Source organism: Pinus tabuliformis, chromosome 5_1 (genome assembly GCF_031772625.1).
Source record: "Pinus tabuliformis cultivar Carrire ecotype Pingquan chromosome 5_1, CPIR1, whole genome shotgun sequence".
NCBI classification, from domain to species: Eukaryota; Viridiplantae; Streptophyta; class Pinopsida; order Pinales; family Pinaceae; genus Pinus; species Pinus tabuliformis.
The window spans coordinates 826,814,346-826,833,108 of NC_142305.1; the positions used below are offsets into that span (position 1 = coordinate 826,814,346).

Below are 18,763 nucleotides of genomic sequence, written 5' to 3' on the forward strand. Positions count from 1 at the left end.
AAAGAACCCAGAAAGCGTTTTGGGAAATTCCACCCGTGACGATTTTATTAACATAATTAATATTTTTAATGGAGTTCCTAAGTCTAAACTTAGGAAAATTAAAATATTTATGGGTATTGATCTCATTGTGGGTGTAACTTCTAGAAAAAGACAAAGATCAAGTCAAAACGATCTGAGCCTTTGATTAGGAGTTAATCTAGGCCATTAGTTGTCCAACAAGAAGATATAAGGAGCTTGAAGGTCATTTGGAAAACACACCGAGAGATCAAGAGATCGAATTTCTGAAGTGAGAAGTTCTCAGGAGGAAGTTTTGATCGAGGAGATTTCTTGTAGTTGAGGGGCAGGGATAGTTGGGTTGGAGTATCTTCTTCGGAATCCCAAATACTTAGCAGAGTGGTAGAGAAGCACTAGTGGAGGCAGTGCAAACCCAGGAAGGATTGACGTTGGGTTAGGAGGGCCCACGTAGTGCTTGACGCAGAGCCAAAAGGGCCAGCGTAGAGGCAGAGTTGTCTTCCAGTAGAAGTCTGAAATTTGCCAGGGGTCTGCCGGATCAGCTGGGAGGGTTGACGTCAGAGCTCTAGAAGGCAAGGAAACCCAGCGCAGAGCCGACGCAGAGCCTCAGAGAGCTCCACATAGGCCTGCGCAGTTATTGCGAAGCGGCAGCGCCGTTGTAGCCGAGGACAGTCAATTCAGCTGAGATTTGCCAGTTGGAGTGAGGTAATCTTACTAAGTTTTCTGCCAGTGTCTTTTTTTCTGTAACTGGATTGTCGGAAGGGCATCTAGAGTTGTATTCAGAACTACTGCTTAATTATAATAAATCCTCAGAGCTGCTGCACCAATTTTCCCGCATTAGGTCTTTCCGGGGACATTTGTCCAAAAATAATGGTGTCCATTGTGTTGTATTTTCTTTCTTGCTTAGTATCTTGTTTTTGCTTAAAATTTAATTAAGTGAGGGCTGCAGTAGTATTTACTTCAATATTTGCCGTAGCACACAATAAATAACTTGTATGGATTAACAAGTAGGAGAAGCAATATCAGTTTGCTACAGTAAGGATTCCTCTTGTGGAATTTTCAAAATGCCATGTTCTAGAGCCCAAATGAAGGTGGATGTCACTGAGATGACTTGGGAGGTCTAGCACATTCTTTGTTGGTGCCAATGCTTGGATGGTGCCATGTCACTCCTACATGCCTTGGAAGGATGACATGGGTCTCTTTTTGGATATGTCATGGTGGAGGAAGTTCCTTTTGGAGATGTATGCATGTGTTTCGAGGATTTCTTGAGTGAGGAGCACTCTTGGACCATTTCATTACTTGCTTGATGCATTATTGACCATCCTTAAAGGATTATGTCATGGTGGAAAGCATTTATTCCCACATGTGTGGGTTAGTTTTTGCATTTTATCATGTGTTAAAGCTATCTCAAGGTCGGCTTGTCACCTTTGACCTAGTTGAATGATTAAGTAAAACTCTTTTAGGGCTTTGCTTGTAAAATTATGAAAAAGTGACTTGGTTACCTTCATATAAATAAAGGGGCCTCACTTTTCATTTTCATTGCCATCATTCATCACACTTCTCTCTCTTAAGAAATGCGTACTAGCTATGGGTTTTTTTCTACTTGGATGCAATGTGATTTTATGGAGCGATTTGTCTTTTGAAGGGATATTTTGTACGGGGATACTTCTTTGGGATTGATTGAAGAGATTCTTGTGGAATGATGTAAATTTATTGTCAATTTTCTTCCATTTTGCATGCTATATTATGTGAATTATGGTTTCTATGTGTGCCATGTAAAAAATTCCAATATTTTTCTTGAAATCTTAATTCTTCATGGTATGTAAAATTTGTTTCCTTGAATCCTTTAACAGATCTTTTTGATATATGCATCTCTTGAAATTAAAAATCTCCCATTTAAGGAAGTCACTAGGGTTTCTAAGTAGGGATAACCTTTCTCTTGTTCTCTTCATAGGGCCCCTTTCATAGTTTTTTCTCTAAATGACTCCATTGCCCAATTATATCAAGTCACTAGTCTAGTAGGTGTTGATCAAACCTTGTCTTCTATATTTTTCTTTTTCTTGGTGGCTGGGGTTAGGGTTAGGTTAAATTTGCATTTTTAGCAATTTAATATTTGTGTTATTGCCCTATCAAAGGGATTGCATTTAATAAACTTGAAAAAGACAAAATATAGCATTACTTGTATGTTAAAACTTAAAACCCTAAAACAGGGTTGGTGTCATCATCTTTATTGTTGATTCATGCATGTTTCAAGCATAAAACTACTTTGTTTGCTCTCAACCTAGTTTACCATTTAGATAGACTTGTTCCTTTGTTGATCCATCATTGTCAAGCTTTCTTTTAGAGCTTCTATATTGCATAAAACTACTTTGTTTGCTCTCCACCTAGTTTACCATTTCGATAGACTTGTTCCTTTGTTGATCTATCATTGTCAAGCTTTCTTTTAGAGCTTCTATATGCAATTGTGTGCCCTAAATATGCATACCTTACAAACCCTAACTTATAACATCTCTCTTTTGAATTACATAGGTCTTGAGAAAGTGTACTTGAACATTGGTAAATCTAATCCTAGCCTTTCTAGGCTCCATACCTTTCCTCTAATTATTAGGCCTTGCATCACCACTAAGCCTTTCTTTGTTGAATATCCTTAGGTGATATTTATATATAAAGTTATAAACCTCCCTTGTGGGATTTATTTCAACACTAAATAGCTAGAGAGAAGCCATTCAGGTGACAATGGTAGCCATCTCTTGTTGCCACAAGACCTAGATTTTATAGTGGGGCTTTGCATTAGGCCTGGTAGATTTTGCGGTAACAAGCACTAAAGTTTGAAAGGTTTCTAAACTTAAATAGATACAAACTAGGTGGATTGGAAGTGGAATTGGGCTGGTTTGGTTGGCTCAACCCTTCCAACATGATATCGGGCCTAAACTGGACTAGTGTCTAGTTCGGCCAACTCCTAGTGTGAACTAGTTTGGACCCATACTGACCCACATCATGGCAAAAAAAGGCAGAAAAGCATAAGGGGTAATAAAACACAAAAAACACCCTGCCCCCCACTCCCCCGTAGAAATTCCCACCTGTCGATCACCTGGTAATGCAATATACTAAAGCAAAACACTTGATCTACTTCTACAAACACTTTAGCGGAAGCTTAATCGAACATGAGCAACATCAATAAGAACACATATAACTGATAAGAAGGAATCAATCACACATAACATAGAAGATATAACCCGGGGAAAGCCTTAGCCTAAAACCCCAACTCTGTATTATCATACAAGTGGAAATATAGCCCGTATTACAAAAAGAATCAGCTCAAAAGCTATCCTGCTCTCTCTGTAATACCTCTACTGCTCATAGACAGTGAAAGGCCTTTATCTAACCTCTAGTCTGCCCTCCAAGCCTCTTATTTCTTTGTGCAATTCTGATTGGGGTCCAGTGCAACCACTTGTGTGAATTGGCCTCTTCACACACTCACTAACCTCTTATCCAACTACGCAGTCCTAAAGGAGATAAATCCTCATCATGGATGAGCTTCCTTTATAGGAAAAATATTCATCCAATTGATAGTACATTGTCCCTTCTCTGATCTCAATTGGGTCTCTGTCTGAACTGACATGCACGAGTTATTCATGAGAGAATCTTCAGTTATCTGAAGTGCACTAGTTATATGCAAGCATGCATTAACTAACTGAACTTACTTAATTTAAACGAATTGTTTAAATCAATTATAACTGGACTTGACTTAGTTAACTGAGCCAACTAATTACTACTCAAATTAGAACTCATCCTTATCTCTTTAACTGATGGACAAATTCCTCAATTAATAGAGAAACTGTTGCATGTCCTCATATAGACTTCATGTTTGATTTTTCACAACTAATTAACTCATGGAGAATTAATTAATTTATTTTCAAATAGCTGTTAAGTTCAAATTCGAATTTTACTTCCTATTTTTAGTCCAGGGACTAACTAAAATAGGAATCCATCTTGGAATGCTAAAAATAGCAATTCTATTTTTAGCACTTCCATTTTTCATTTCCTGTTGCCCAATCCAACACTGATACCCAAACTGCTATTTTTAGCAGTGCTATTTTTGGCATTTCTTGTTGCCATTTTCAACACTTCCTCTCAACAAGAAAGGCTTCAACCTCGAACCAGATCCTGTACCTCTGGAATGTTCTGCATGAAACACTTCTACCAAGTGTGGTTGCTCTAGCAACTCTCGGAACAAAAAAAACTTGCCACTGACCTCTCTATTGGGCTAGAAACATACTTTGACGTTGAAGCTTTACCTGCTGCTGACAAGTGCCCCCTCTCTGACCTCTGAGCTGCTGCAACACTCCATGCATCTCGCACCATTGCACACCTCTCTGTGCCAACCTGCACTGGTGCAACACCCCTGTGCCTCTCGCATCGTTGTAGCCTGCTAGCTCTACACAGTCCTGGGACTCCTGCACTGTAGCTCTCTCTGCCGCTCCATTCGCATCTGTCTCTACCTAATCAGTTAGTCCTGCTACTCCTCATCGGGGCTTCTGTAGCAAAGTCGAATCAAAGAGGTTGGGTGCCTCAAGGATCCTGTCCCTCCTCCTTGGGACGATCACTCCACATCGCCCCACCTCCTACCTGGAGGTATGGCTGCATGTGATTTCTCTGCCCACCTGGCTCGAAGTTTTCCCCTACTGGAGGTCTCTGCATGAGTGGATGCCTCCACTATGTCTCCTCTCGGCTTCCCCAGTTGTCGCTGCTCCACAAACTCCTGAAGCTGCTTCACCAATCGTGGCTCCTCCACAATTGTCTGAGACTTCGTCTGGCGCTACATGTTGAGAGGTAATTTACTGTCCCTCTCAACCACCAAGTCTCTAACCTTTGCCTTGCTCCTCAAGGCTTTGCATGCATCTTGTACCTCAAGTGCATACAGGTTCTTGGCTAGCACATCAATCTGTTTCCACTTCTATTTCCCATCGTCACGAAATTTTCTGGAAAAAGCGCTGATTTTAAATCATTGCTATCTCCCTCATCTGAACTTCGATTCAGCCGTTTTTTTTTTATTTTTTATTTTTATTTTGGGTATTTTTCCGCAAGGAATCCAGATCTGCTATTTGTTTCTAAAAATTTTGCACAAAAATTTTCAGATATGCTCTGTAAACTCGCGGCCCAAAACTCAAAACTTCGAAATCTCCTCTTGTATATTGTTCTCCGCTTTGATCACCTTTGCTCTGATACCATGTAGAAATTCCCACCTATAGATCACCTGGTAATGCAATATACTAAAGCAAAACACTTGATCTACTTCTACAAACAATTTAGCAGAAGCTTAATCGAACATGAGCAACATCAATAAGAACACATATAATTGATAAGAAGGAATCAATCACACATAACACAGAAGATATAACCTGGGGAAAGCCTCAGCCTAAAACCCCAACTCTGTATTATCATACAAGTGGAAATATAGCCAGTATTACAAAAAGAATCAGCTCAAAAGCTATCCTGCTCTCTTTGTAATACCTCTACTACTCATAGACAGTCAAAGGCCTCTATCTAACCTCTGGTCTGCCCTCCAAGCCTCCTATTTCTTTGCGCAATTCTGATTGGGGTCTAGTGCAGCCACTTGTGTGAATTTGCCTCTTCACACACTCACTAACCTCTGATCCAACTACGCAGTCCTAAAGGAGATAAATCCTCATCATGGATGAGCTTCCTTTATAAGAAAAATATTCATCCAAATGATAGTACACTGTCCCTTCTCTAATCTCAACTGGGTCTCTGTTTGAACTGACATGCATGAGTTATTCATGAGAAAATCTTCAGTTATCTGAAGTGTAGCAGTTATATGCAAACATGCATTAACTAACTGAACTTACTTAATTTAAACAAACTGTTTAAATCAATTATAACTGGACTTGACTCAGTTAACTGAGTCAACTAATTACTACTCAAATTAGAACTCATCCTTATCTCTTTAACTAATGGATAAATTCCTCAATTAATAGAGAAATTGTTGCATGTCCTCACATAGACTTCATGTTTGATTTTTCACAACTAATTAACTCATGGAGAATTAATTAATTTATTTTCAAATAGCTGTTAGGTTCAAATTCGAATTTTACTTCCTATTTTTAGTCCAGGGACTGACTAAAATAAGAATCCATCCTGAACTGCTAAAAATAGCAATTCTATTTTTAGCACTTCCATTTTTCATTCCCTGTTGCCCAATCCAGCACTGATACCCAAACTGCGATTTTTAGCACTTCTATTTTTATCATTTCTTGTTGCCATTTTCAACATTCCCCCCCCCTCCAGAAAAAAGAAAAGAAGACAAAACCCTAATTGAAAGTAATATATTCACCCTTACATGAACAAAATTGTCACATTTGGTGTTTAATGGTTTTAACTTTCGATTTTCATTGATTTGTGTGTGTGTGTGTGTTTAGATGAACAGTTTTAGCTACCGATTTGTTGGCCTGTTCCAGTTAGCCTTTGTTGGTTCTAGTTCCGGTTCCAACCTTTAGAACAATCGATTCTACACTCTACAAATCAGCATGAAAAATTAGAAATATACAACTAGTTGAGGAATGCTTATTGTATTCGGTTGTCTCCATTTGGAGAGGATAACATTAGTAAAGTGTTTTCTAGATCTCAACCTAGTTTACCATTTTGATAGACTTGTTCCTTTGTTGATCTATCATTGTCAAGCTTTCTTTTAGAGCTTCTATATGCCATTGTGTGCCCTAAATATGCATACCTTACAAACCCTAACTTATAGCATTTCTCTTCTGAATTACATAGGTCTTGAGAAAGTGTACTTGGACATTGGTAAATCTAATCCTAGCCTTTCTAGGCTCCATAACTTTCCTCCAATTATTAGGCCTTGCATCACCACTAAGCCTTTCTTTGTTGAATATCCTTAGGTGATATTTATATATAAAGTTATAAACCTCCCTTGTGGGATTTAATTCAACACTAAATAGCTAGAGAGAAGCCATTCAGGTGACAATGGTAGCCATCTCTTGTTGCCACAAGACCTAGATTTTATAGTGGGGCTTTGCATTAGGCTTGCTAGATTTTGCGATAACAAGCACTAAAGTTTGAAAGGTTTCTAAGCTTAAATAGATACAAACTAGGTGGATTGGAAGTGGAATTGGGCTGGTTTGGTTGGCTCAACCCTTCCAACATGATATCGGGCCTAAATCGGACTAGTGGCTAGTTCGGCCAACTCCTAGTGTGAACTAGTTTGGACCCATACTGACCCACATTATGGCAAAAAAAGGCAGAACAACACAAGGGGTAAAAAAACACAGAAAACACCCTGCCCCCACTCCCTCCCCCCTCGAAAAAAGAAAAGAAGACAAAACCCTAATTGAAAGTAATGTATTCACCCTTGCATGAGCAAAATTGCACATTTGGTGTCTAATGGTTTTAACTTTGGATTTACATTGATCTATGTGTGTGTGTGTGTGTTTAGATGAACAGTTTTAGCTACTGATTTGTTGGCGTGTTCCAGTTAGCCTTGGCTGGTCCCAGTTCCGGTTCCAACCTTTAAAACAATGGATTCTACACTCTACAAACCAGCATGAAAATTTAGAAATATACAACTAGTTGTGGAATGCTTATTGTATTTGATTGTTTCCATTTGGAGAGGATAGCATTAGTAAAGTGTTTTCTAGATCTCAACCTAGTTTACCATTTCGATAGACTTGTTCCTTTGTTGATCTATCATTGTCAAGCTTTCTTTTAGAGCTTCTATATGCCATTGTGTGCCCTAAATATGCATACCTTACAAACCCTAACTTATAGCATCTCTCTTCTGACTTACATAGGTCTTGAGAAAGTGTACTTGAACATTGGTAAATCTAATCCTAGCCTTTCTAGGCTCCATACCTTTCCTCCAATTATTAGGCCTTGCATCACCACTAAGCCTTTCTTTGTTGAATATCCTTAGGTGATATTTATATATAAACCTCCCTTGTGGGATTTAATTCAACACTAAATAGCTGGAGAGAAGCCATTCAGGTGACAATGGTAGCCATCTCTTGTTGCCACAAGACCTAGATTTTATATTGGGGCTTTGCATTAGGCCTGCTAGATTTTGCGGTAACAAGCACTAAAGTTTGAAAGGTTTCTAAGCTTAAATAGATACAAACTAGGTGGATTGGAAGTGGAATTGGGCTGGTTTGGTTGGCTCAACCCTTCCAACATGACATCGGGCCTAAACCGGACTAGTGGCTAGTTCGGCCAACTTCTAGTGTGAACTAGTTTGGACCCATACTGACCCACATCGTGGCAAAAAATGGCAGAAAAGCATAAGGGGTAAAAAACACAAAAAACACCTTGCCCCCCACTCTCCCTCGCCCTGCCTCCCCCCACCCCAGAAAAAAGAAAAGAAGACAAAACCCTAATTGAAAGTAATATATTCACCCTTACATGAGCAAAATTGTCACATTTGGTGTCTAATGGTTTTAACTTTGGATTTACATTGATCTGTGTGTGTGTGTTTAGATGAACAGTTTTAGCTACCAATTTGTTGGCCTGTTCCAGTTAGCCTTGGCTGGTTCCAGTTCTGGTTCCAACATTTAAAACAATGGATTCTACACTCTACAAACCAGCATGAAAATTTAGAAATATACAACTAATTGAGGAATGCTTATTGTATTTGTTTGTCTCCATTTGGAGAGGATAGCATTAGTAAAGTGTTTTCTAGATGTCGGGTATGTTAAGTATCATTTTCCAATTTTCTGAGAACTCTGACAAGCTATGTTACCCTTGTTTTTGGGACCGGGAAATGATGGGGATGGGAGAATGTGTGCACAGGACGGCTAGATTGCACCTCCAAAATTTTCAGGGGATGGTAGAATGGGGAGAACAATTACGATGCTGTTGCTGCTGCCGCTGATGATAATAATAAATATTTGAAGCAATGTTGTTAAAAGCGCGATCGGGATTTAATCGGTGCCGGGAAAAAATCGGAAAAATCGTTAAAATCGGGAAAAAATCGGAAAAAATCGGGAAAAAAATCGTTTGGCACAAAAATATTCATTTTTTTCATTTTTTTTCAATTTTTTTAATATCTAAACCATCTACAACATAAAATAAATACATTGACACATAAATATGATAAAAAAACTAATATATAAGATGTTTAATATCATTTCTAGCGCTAAAATCACACATAACATTGAATCATGTCCTGAATAGTAAGTCCTGAGTCCCAACTCAGCCTCAAAATATCAACAAAAAATATGATAATGTATCTCATCATGTCATAATGTCATATACAATAAAATGAAAGTCTAAGACTCTAATCCTATTGATTTCCTCTGCCCCTCTTGCGAGAAAATGTCACTGCTTTCCCTTTCCCCCTAGATGAAGATGCTGGTGCCTGTGGTGGTGGAAATGGCAGTGGAGTCTGACGTGCTCTAGAAGCTGAAGAAGTAGCTGTAGAAGTAGCAGCTACTGTAGGTAGACAGAGACCACGTCCTCTAGTGGTAGCCCGGGTAGGCGGTGTCACCTCCTCCTCCTGCTCCTCCAACTCCTCCTCCTCCTGCTCCTGCTCCTGCTCCTCCTCCTCCTCCTCCTCCTCCTCCTCCCCCTCATCCTGCACTAACCAATCCTCAGTGGGATCCATGAGAGGCCTCTCGGTCTCAACCCTCCATTCAGCAGTGGTGTCAATCTCATCCAATGAGATGGCTTCCATATCAGGTGTCTTGTCTAGTTGCCTCACCCACAATCGAAGATTGTAGTAGACATAGACCATGTCATTAAGTCTACGGGACTCCAACCTGTACAAAGTTCATGAAATAATAATTAATAATTAATATTATAAAAAAAAATATTGTTTAATGAATTCAAAAATTTATTTGGAAATTTGCAATATTTTAAATGTTTAAGTGTTAAGTTGTTAACCTATTGCGCTTCTTGTTGTGTATTTTTTCAAATACACTCCAATTGCGCTCACATCCCGAGGAGCTGCATGTTTGGCTGAGGATGCGTATGGCAAGCTTTTGCAAAAGGGGTACTCTGCCACCATACATCTTCCACCATGCGGCTACAACAAAATTACAAATAAACATAAGAAAAAAATGGAATTTGAAGAGACAATGAAATTTGAAACAAAGTTACAAACTAAAAAATACCTGGCATTTTGGCCGTCCTATCAAAGATAGCCATATCAAAGCCAAATGTGCCACCTGACATCTGATACGTCTCAATTTGTTTAGAGATCTCCATACGTTGTTCTGGAGTTCTCACCATCTTCTGGACACAGGTTAATAATCCATCCATGATCTCAGCATCAAAATCAAACCCACATGCATAAGAAAATGTAGGGTTCAGGAAAAGCCCAGCAGCATGAATGGGACGATGGAGTGTGTTGTTCCATCGCTCATCAATGACCTTCCATAGAAGGAGTTGTCTCTGGAACCCATCATCTCCCTTGTCATCATAGTAGGACCGAATGGCTTCTTTGGCCCTGTCCATGGCTTCATACAAATAGCCCATTGCGGGCTTCTCACCATCTACCAACCGAAGAACCTTTACCAAAGGTTCAGTGACAGCGCACACCTCCTGCACTCTCGCCCAGAAGTCTTCTTGGTATGAAACAAGTCTGCAGACGGCCTCTCCTTCTGGTTTGCGGCTCATTGGCGAAGAACGCCACTCCTCTGAAAGAAACATTCTCTTCAAATCCCACATAGATTTCAAGAGGGATTGAAGAGATATGAAACTCGTCGCAAACCGTGTAATGGCGGGGCGCACCAACTCTTTGTTGTTGGTGCATTTTCTCATCAAGCTAAGCACAGATGTGTGATTGTAAATAAATTTTGTGATGCTTTTTGATGAGTCAACAGTCTCTTTGACAAAGGGAATTTTCCCTATGTCCTCTAACATCAAATCAATACAATGGGCAGCACAAGGTGTCCAAAATAAAGTAGGATGCCTGTCCATAAGCATTCTACCAGCAGCAACATAATTTGCAGCGTTGTCCGTTATGACTTGGACAACATTTTCTGCACCCACCTCCAAAATAAACACATCCAGCAAATCACATAAATTTTTTGCATCTTTGATTTGATGAGTTGCATCAATAGATTTGATAAACATAGTCCCCCTGGGACAACTAACCAAGAAGTTTATAAGGGTTCTCCCCTTTTGGTCAGTCCAACCATCTGACATAACAGTGCATCCTGTTTGTGCCCAGGATTCCCTAAAATCCTCCAATCTTTGGGTGCAGTCACGCTTTTCATCTTGAAGAAGCCGGCCTCTGAAATCATGAAGAGAAGGGATTTTGTACCCCGAGCCAACACTGGCAATAGCATCAACAGTAGGTTGGAAAAATGGATTATTCCTTACAATGCTGAAAGGAATATCACTCCAGAGGAGAAATTTTGTCATCAACTTGTCAGCTTGTTCTTTTTCAGTTCTTTTCATCATTGAACCGATAGTTGGTTGTGCACCAGGTGTGGTTCGAGGAACAAAAAATGATGATGCAGCTACCGGATTGACTGACGCTGCAGTAGAACCAGTGCCACTTGGCCCACATCCTTCAACTGACCTTTTTAGTTGCCTTTTGAGTTCTTCTTTGGCCTCTTTAGAGTGCTCTAATTCTCCCAATGCTCTCATGGCTTTTCGGATAATTTCAGCATTTGTATTAGGACAGGGCACCACATCACGTCCAGGGATTTGTGCAAGGTGGAACTTCAACCTGTACACCCCCCCGAATATCTCCTTTCCACACAACTTGCAATACAAGTTTTGTCTATCATTCGGAGTTTTAGGGTCACCATATTCCCAGAAAGGATCCAATTTCCCTGGCATGTTTGTTTTTGAATTTTGAATTTGCAAACCTATGGAAAAAATTAAAAATAAGGATTAGGAAATAGGAATTTAGGATTACATAATACAAATTACAATTTAGCATTTGCAAAATTACAAGTTAATTATTTCCAAAATCCCAATTTCTAAACCCAAGTTACCCAACCAAATGCCAATGGCAAATGCAAAAAAACAATGAAAATTCAAAAAAAATAAACAATGTTTAAAGAAAATGAGAAAATAAAAATAAAAAATTGGTTCTCATAGTCATAACAAATAACCCATCCCAAATCAATGAAAAATTTCCAAAAATTCTTTAAAAACAATGAAAAACAAAGTTTTTATAGAAGCAAAACAAAAAAAAATTAATCTACATACCTGGTTTATGGACAAATTGGTGATCTTGGCTTGGATTCCTCCTAAAATCGCTTGGATTCGCTCCCAAATCCGACGGCAACCCTCTCCCTCACTTCTTCTCCTCCTCCTCCGCGCGGACTGCTCAATGAAATAAAATAAAAATCGATTTTCCATATAAAACGCCCGCTGCCCGCGCGCGATTTTTTCGAAAAAATCGCGATTTTTTTAAAAACTCGCGATTTTTTCGAAAAAATCACCTATAAAAAAAAGTGCCGATTTTTATCGATAAAAATCGCGATAAAATCGGATTTGCGAAAAAATCGCGATTTTCCGATAAAATCGCGATTTTATCGCGATTTTAACAACACTGATTTGAAGTTTAGAAGTCACCATAAACATTTGTAGTTGTTTGTAAGCATAATTGGCTATACTATATAGTATTATGCACAACCCTTACACTTGCCAGTTCTGGAAAAGCTTGAGCAGTTCAAAAAAAAATGATGACATTCCATTATTCGCCCTTAGACATGAGCAAAATGCAGTTTAGTGTTAGGAAACTTAGGTGCAACTATTTTCATTTTGCATTAAGGTCTATGAGACAATTAATTGTCTTTATAACAGCTTTTCTCCTCATATTTCTTGTTAATGATGATTATGTTGAAACTTAAAAGACATTCTCTTAATAGGTTCTGCAGATTGTTACACCTGTGTTGAAATCCACCACAAATCACTTTGGTTCTTTAAAAGGATTATTTTCATATTTCAGATTAAGAATGTGATTGAATAGGAATTTATTCAAACATTTAGCACCCAATCCGAGTCACTACTATTTGATTGTTTTAACTTTTCACAATACTTGAGGTTTGGATGGTGGAAGAAGTAGACTTGAATGACTCTTGGAAACCCATGTACATTGTACAGTATATAAGAGCTAAGATGACTCCAAAAATGAGAAGAACAGAGAAATAACCACGAGGATCAGCCCTTTGAAATGTTGCATTCCTAGCTTTTTGACATGGAGGTTTTGCTTGCTGTAATGTTGCTGTAAAGGTAATAGTTAAATCACAAGAAACCCATATTGAAACCCTTCATACAAAGCCCATGTTTTGAGCTGCAACTTGTATGGCAGATTTAGATTCAATGTAATACAAAAAATATGGATGGAAAAGGTAATTATATTGTCCAATCATCAATATCCACTGTCAAAACTGAAGATACATGCAAAGAATATCCCTGAAATTTGTCTGGAATGTCTCTGAAATCTACCTGGATTGTCTTGCGGATGGCGAGCAAGTTACGGAGTTCCCAGTGAAGCCTTCAGCAGTTTGGGGATGTTTCCTAAGGTTCCTCAAGCCCCCAAAATGCTGAAATGGTGGGTACAGGGTTTTTTTATGGGGGCAGGTCCCCGTGCAACATAGATGATGAGTGACATGTATACCTGTCTATTATCGTTTCTTGGGACTGTATCTTTTTCCAATGAAAAAAAATCATAAAATTTTCCAAATAAAGATAAAGTTTGCATTCATAAGCTCTTCATGCCAAAGGGAGATGTATGAACTGATAATCATAAGAGAAGATTCAACCGAAATCAAAAAGTTCTATACATCGTCATTGACATATCTTCCTTTTTTACTGCAAGTTACTCTCACCATTGACATTTTCCTTGCTGGGGTTGAATAAAGGAGTAATCAGAAATTTATCATTCCCGTATTCAATATTGTCAAAGCATCATCAAGAATAATTTGAACTAAACCAAGCATTTGATTTCCCCAGGTTATTAGTTATAATTTCTAACTTCCTGTAATATGCATTAATTCTGGTTTCAAAGAAGTACACTTAGAAATAAAAGATTCTAGTATCACTAGTAACTAATTTCATTCTGTTTTCAAAGAAGTCTACTTAGAAATAAAAGATATTGTTTAGTTTTCATGATCTTCTAGTCTGATAATTACTAAGAATAATTTCTTAATTAATTTTTCTTCTGTCACATTAATCATTAAACAATTATACATAGAAAATCTAAACTGTAAAACAATAATGACGGTAGAATCATGAAGAGACAGCCAAACACGAGACACAAATTTTTACCCTGGGAAAACCCTAACTATGGAAAAACCCAACAATCTTTTCTTAGGAGAAATTTTTCAATTCATCAAAAGTGCATTCTGAGATTTATAGGATAACCTGGAAATTCCAAGGGTTTAACCAACCCTTCTTCCATGAACAACATACTCCCAAGGTCACAGCCCTTCTTCTGTCTGCGGCCCTCTCTTAAGTTCATGCGTTTGGTCCTGAGGCCTCATGCAACAGCATTTTAGGGCTTCGGCCCTCCTCAGACGCAAAACTGAAGCTCCCGGCCTCCTCTAGGGTTTTGGCTCTCTCAGAACAGATACACAAACAGCAGATCTATACAAACAGATAAATCGTCCTTCAAATTCTACCTCAGAACAAAGATAATTCATCCTTCAAATTCTGCCTCAGATGGTCTCCTTTCTCACACATGTGAACAGATAGCTGGTGATCTGAAATTGTTGAAGATGATGGCTCAAATGAGAAGGGCTAATGCCCTTTTTATAGTGTTCCAAGGTGCCCCAAGAGGTGGGTCATAAAGCTGGTCCAACTTGCCTTTTTGGAGGCAAATTAAATTTAAATTTATCTTTTAAAGCCGACTTGAAAATTTTTTAATTTCAACTTTCATTTTGGTTTTGTGGGCTAATGTAGCTGGGGAATACCTTCCACAGCTACCCAAAAATTCAACAGATATTAGTGTCACTAGCGACTAATTTCACTCTGAATAAAAAAGAACCTCGTGTAGAAAATTTATTTCCTGCATTTATTTCATTTTAGCTCTTTCATGTTTTTTTCCACCTTGTTTTGCAAGTATTCAGTTTTTAATAACACAATGAGATTAACAGGTCTAGTGGCCAAGTTTGACAAGCATTTTCTTTTCTCAGGATTGTGAACGCAGGTTTATGGCGAAATTATTTCATCACAGATCAGAGGAAACACCACCGTCCTTAAGCAAGCAGTCTAAAGCGTAACTAGAGTAGTTGGTGCTAATACGAATCAGCAAGCCCGTTGAGCTTCTTAATTTGTATTGGAAAAATCAATATGATGCTCGAGCGTAGTTGGAGAGGATGGAAGTAAACTTTGGGCATCCATTATGTCCATAATCATTAATGTACAGAGATGGTGTACTTGTACAAGACGATATCATTTTGCTCATTTTTCAATTGCAGGTTGGCTATTCAATCGATTCATTTGTTTCAGACTTGAATCAATTCATCAGTTTCTGACTAAATTAGCTGCGAATTATCATTGTTTATGTCATATGCTTTTTATTTAAGTGCTGCTTTACCGATGTATACCATGTAACTAATTCCAATTTTCACTCAGTATTATTCTTATTACAGTAACTTCGTTCTCTGGAGTAAGTTTTCCATTAAGAAGCTATTTACTCAATTTTTGAGTCTATTGCTGACAACTACCAGTCCACATAATCTGATGACATAAATGTATGGTTATGCTATTTTAATGGATCCAAGTTGTAGAGGTGAAAGTAAAAGTAAAACATGAATTAGTTTTTTGAATGGTCAGGTCAGATGCTCTTATGGTAGAGATGGGAAGAGAACTTTCTGATCTCAAATAATCTTCAAAAAAGTGACCAAGACAGCAGTGGTGATATGTACATAGGCAATTAGTGTTAAATTTTAGTAACCTCAGCTACTGGCTAATTATTCTCTAGCAAATACTTCGCTGTAAATTATTTTTTATTGCAGATCTACTGAATAAAAGCACTTCTGGAATTTTAACACATAATTAAAAAGATAACAACGGAAGCAAAATAATGACATCGATCTCATACCCATGTACACATAAATTTCTTCCCTTCAAATCTGCTCTTTCATTAATGTAATCTTTAACATGCAAGGGCTCCCTTCCTGGGAAAATGGCCCTCCGAGGAAAAATACAAACAACAAATCCTAGAGATTAGTTGATCAAACCCTCCCAAACCTGTCCTTTGATCTTGCTGGCTGCTCTGGATCCTTCACCCTTACTTCCCCTGCTTCTTCTTTGGACTTTGCGCACTTGGATGAATGTCCTTCTCCACCCAATCACTGAGATCTCACTATTTCACTATCTTATGCTTACTTGATGTATCTTTTCCTTTAGCCCAGCCTTCTTTGTATATGTTTCAGTTATTTATCAAATATACAACCCTAATCTCCAAAGCGGTTAATGGTTGAGATTATATCTCAACTTCACTTGAGATCAACAGTTTAGATTCATTTAATTCACTAATGCAAATAACTTTTACATTTCATTAAATTAACTTGTTTTTTCATATAAAAATCAATTACTTTAATAATTCCTCTAATTAGAGTGATTGCTAAGGTTAAGGGTCCTTTTGGACAATTCCACATGTCTAGACACTCAGATCTATGCAAAAGTACTTGTTTGATTTTGCTATCATTAACACTCCCTCTTAGTGAGGAAGATAATTTTGGAAGAATCCCCTGTTGGCTTACCCTCCAATCTTGGCACAATGCCCCATGCATTGTACTTCAATGATGCTACTCATTAGTGCCTTGTTGTTCAGAAAATTCTTCAAAGGATTCCCCTCCTTGAATTTGCTCCTAAGAGCCTCCACATGCTCATGAGCATCCCTCAATGTTTTCTCAAGCCACATGGGTCTGCTAATAGAATTGGAAGGAGCTATTGACTCCTCCGCACTTGTAGAATGCCTCCTTGTTAAAATTGGCAACTAAGGCCAAACTCCATGTGGGTCATCTTATTTACGGCAGCTGATATTTTTCTTGGATCCCTCTCATCGAGAGGTGTAGGATTGATCTAAAGATCATCCGATTCCGATAAATATTCATGGAGTTATGAATTTATTTGTGTTATAAGACAATTCGTCAAGGTCAGCCAACAACCCCACATGTGCTCAATGTTTTAGTACAAATAGAGGTGGCCTTCAAGTCATTTCAACACACACTTGGGATCTCTTCCTCTCTCTACTTGTCTTTGGGTTTTAGTAGGAGGAGAGATCCTAAGGGATAACGTGCCCTTATCTAGAGGGCAGAAAGCCGGAAAAGCCAGAAAAGCTAGAACTATCGAAAAAGCCGGAATTGCTAGAAAAGCTGGAACTGCTGGAAAATCTGGAAAAGCCAAAACCAACGGAAAAGCCAGAACCGATGGAAAAGCCGAAACTGACAGAAAAGTCGGAATTGTTGGAAACGATGGAACTGCAGGAAAAGTCGGAAAAGCCAGAAAAGCCAAAATTGTCGGAAAAGCCAGAAAAGCCGGAAACACTGGAACTGCCGAAAAAGCCGGAACTGCCAGAAAAGCCGGAATTACCGGAAAAGCCAGAACTGCCGGAAAAGCTGGAAAAGCCGGAATTGCTAGAAAATCCAGAAAAGCCGGAACTGCCAGAAAAGCCAGAACTGTCGGAAAAGCCGGAAAAGTCGGAAACGTCGGCACTGTCGAAAAATCCGGAACTGTCGGAAACGCCGGAACTACTGGAAAAGCCGGAAAAGCTGGAACTGTTGGAAAAGCCGGAACTGCTGGAAAAGTCGGAACTGCCGGAAAAGCCGGAAAAGTTGGAACTGCTACAAAAGTCGGAAAAGCTGGAACTGCCAGAACTGGGAAAAGCCGGAACTGCCGAAAAAGTCAGAACTGTCGGAAAAGCCGGAAAAGTCAGAACTGTCGGAAAAGCCAAAAAAGCCGGAACTGTCAGAAAAGTTGGAATTGCCGGAACTGCAGGGAACAGCCGGAATTGTCGGAACTGCCGGGAATAGTCGGAACTGCCGGGATTGTCGGGAACAGCCGAAACTGCTAGAATTGTCTGAAACTGCCGGAACAACCGAAGCATTTGTCTCCGAAGGAGAGCAACGTGCAAGATACAACTAACTAACATTGGGACAGTTGTATGGTACTTAGCAGCAAATACACCAAGCATGCAATGTTACATCTAGCATGCAAGGAACAACTAGCATGCAACAACAAGCATGCTAAGGACAACAAGCAAGCAAGGGACAACAAGCAAGCAAGGTGCAGCCAACACATAGGTCAGGATGGCAACATGGTGCAACAATGGCACATAATGCAGTACAGTGATGGGTACAGTCATGATTAATGAAGTGTGATGAGATGTGGCATAGTGATGATGGGTGCAGCATGGTGCAACGCAGTGAGGTGCAGCATGATGACGAAATGCAACACAACGATAGGTGAAGGAGTCACCTTGGAGAAACAGTTGAAGCAACATGTCTTCAACTGATCTCATGTATCATCTTCTTAGAGATGATCTATGCTCTTATCTAGATAAGTCAAAGTGTTGACTTCTGTTGTAAACGTACTATCTCTTTCTCTCTGCGGAATTATTGAGGAACACATAATAAGAATTGGGCAAGCGTTTCCCCACATTGGGGTTTGTCCCTGGCTAGCACCACATCTTGTGTCCTCTTGTCTTGGATTGTCTTCTGCGATTTATGTTTATGTTCTATCTGCAGTTTACTTTAATGCTGATGTGATTGCTAATCTGGAAAAGATATTGAGCTAACTATGAAAATTGAAA

General features: G+C 39.0%; 1 protein-coding gene across 3 annotated transcripts in view; it reads left to right on the top strand.

The window, feature by feature from the left end:
* The window catches only part of LOC149167457 (uncharacterized), a 344,481-nt gene extending 328,447 nt beyond the window's left edge, over positions 1 to 16,034 (top strand). For 2 of the 3 annotated variants that reach the window (XM_089432997.1, XM_089432998.1), the window contains one exon: positions 15,138 to 15,595. In XM_089432997.1, the coding sequence (XP_089289123.1) occupies positions 15,138 to 15,224 (87 nt within the window). In that variant the 3' untranslated portion in view covers positions 15,225 to 15,595. The other variant, XR_016260931.1, reaches the window with a different exon arrangement.
* The last annotated feature ends 2,729 nt before the right edge of the window (positions 16,035 to 18,763 follow it).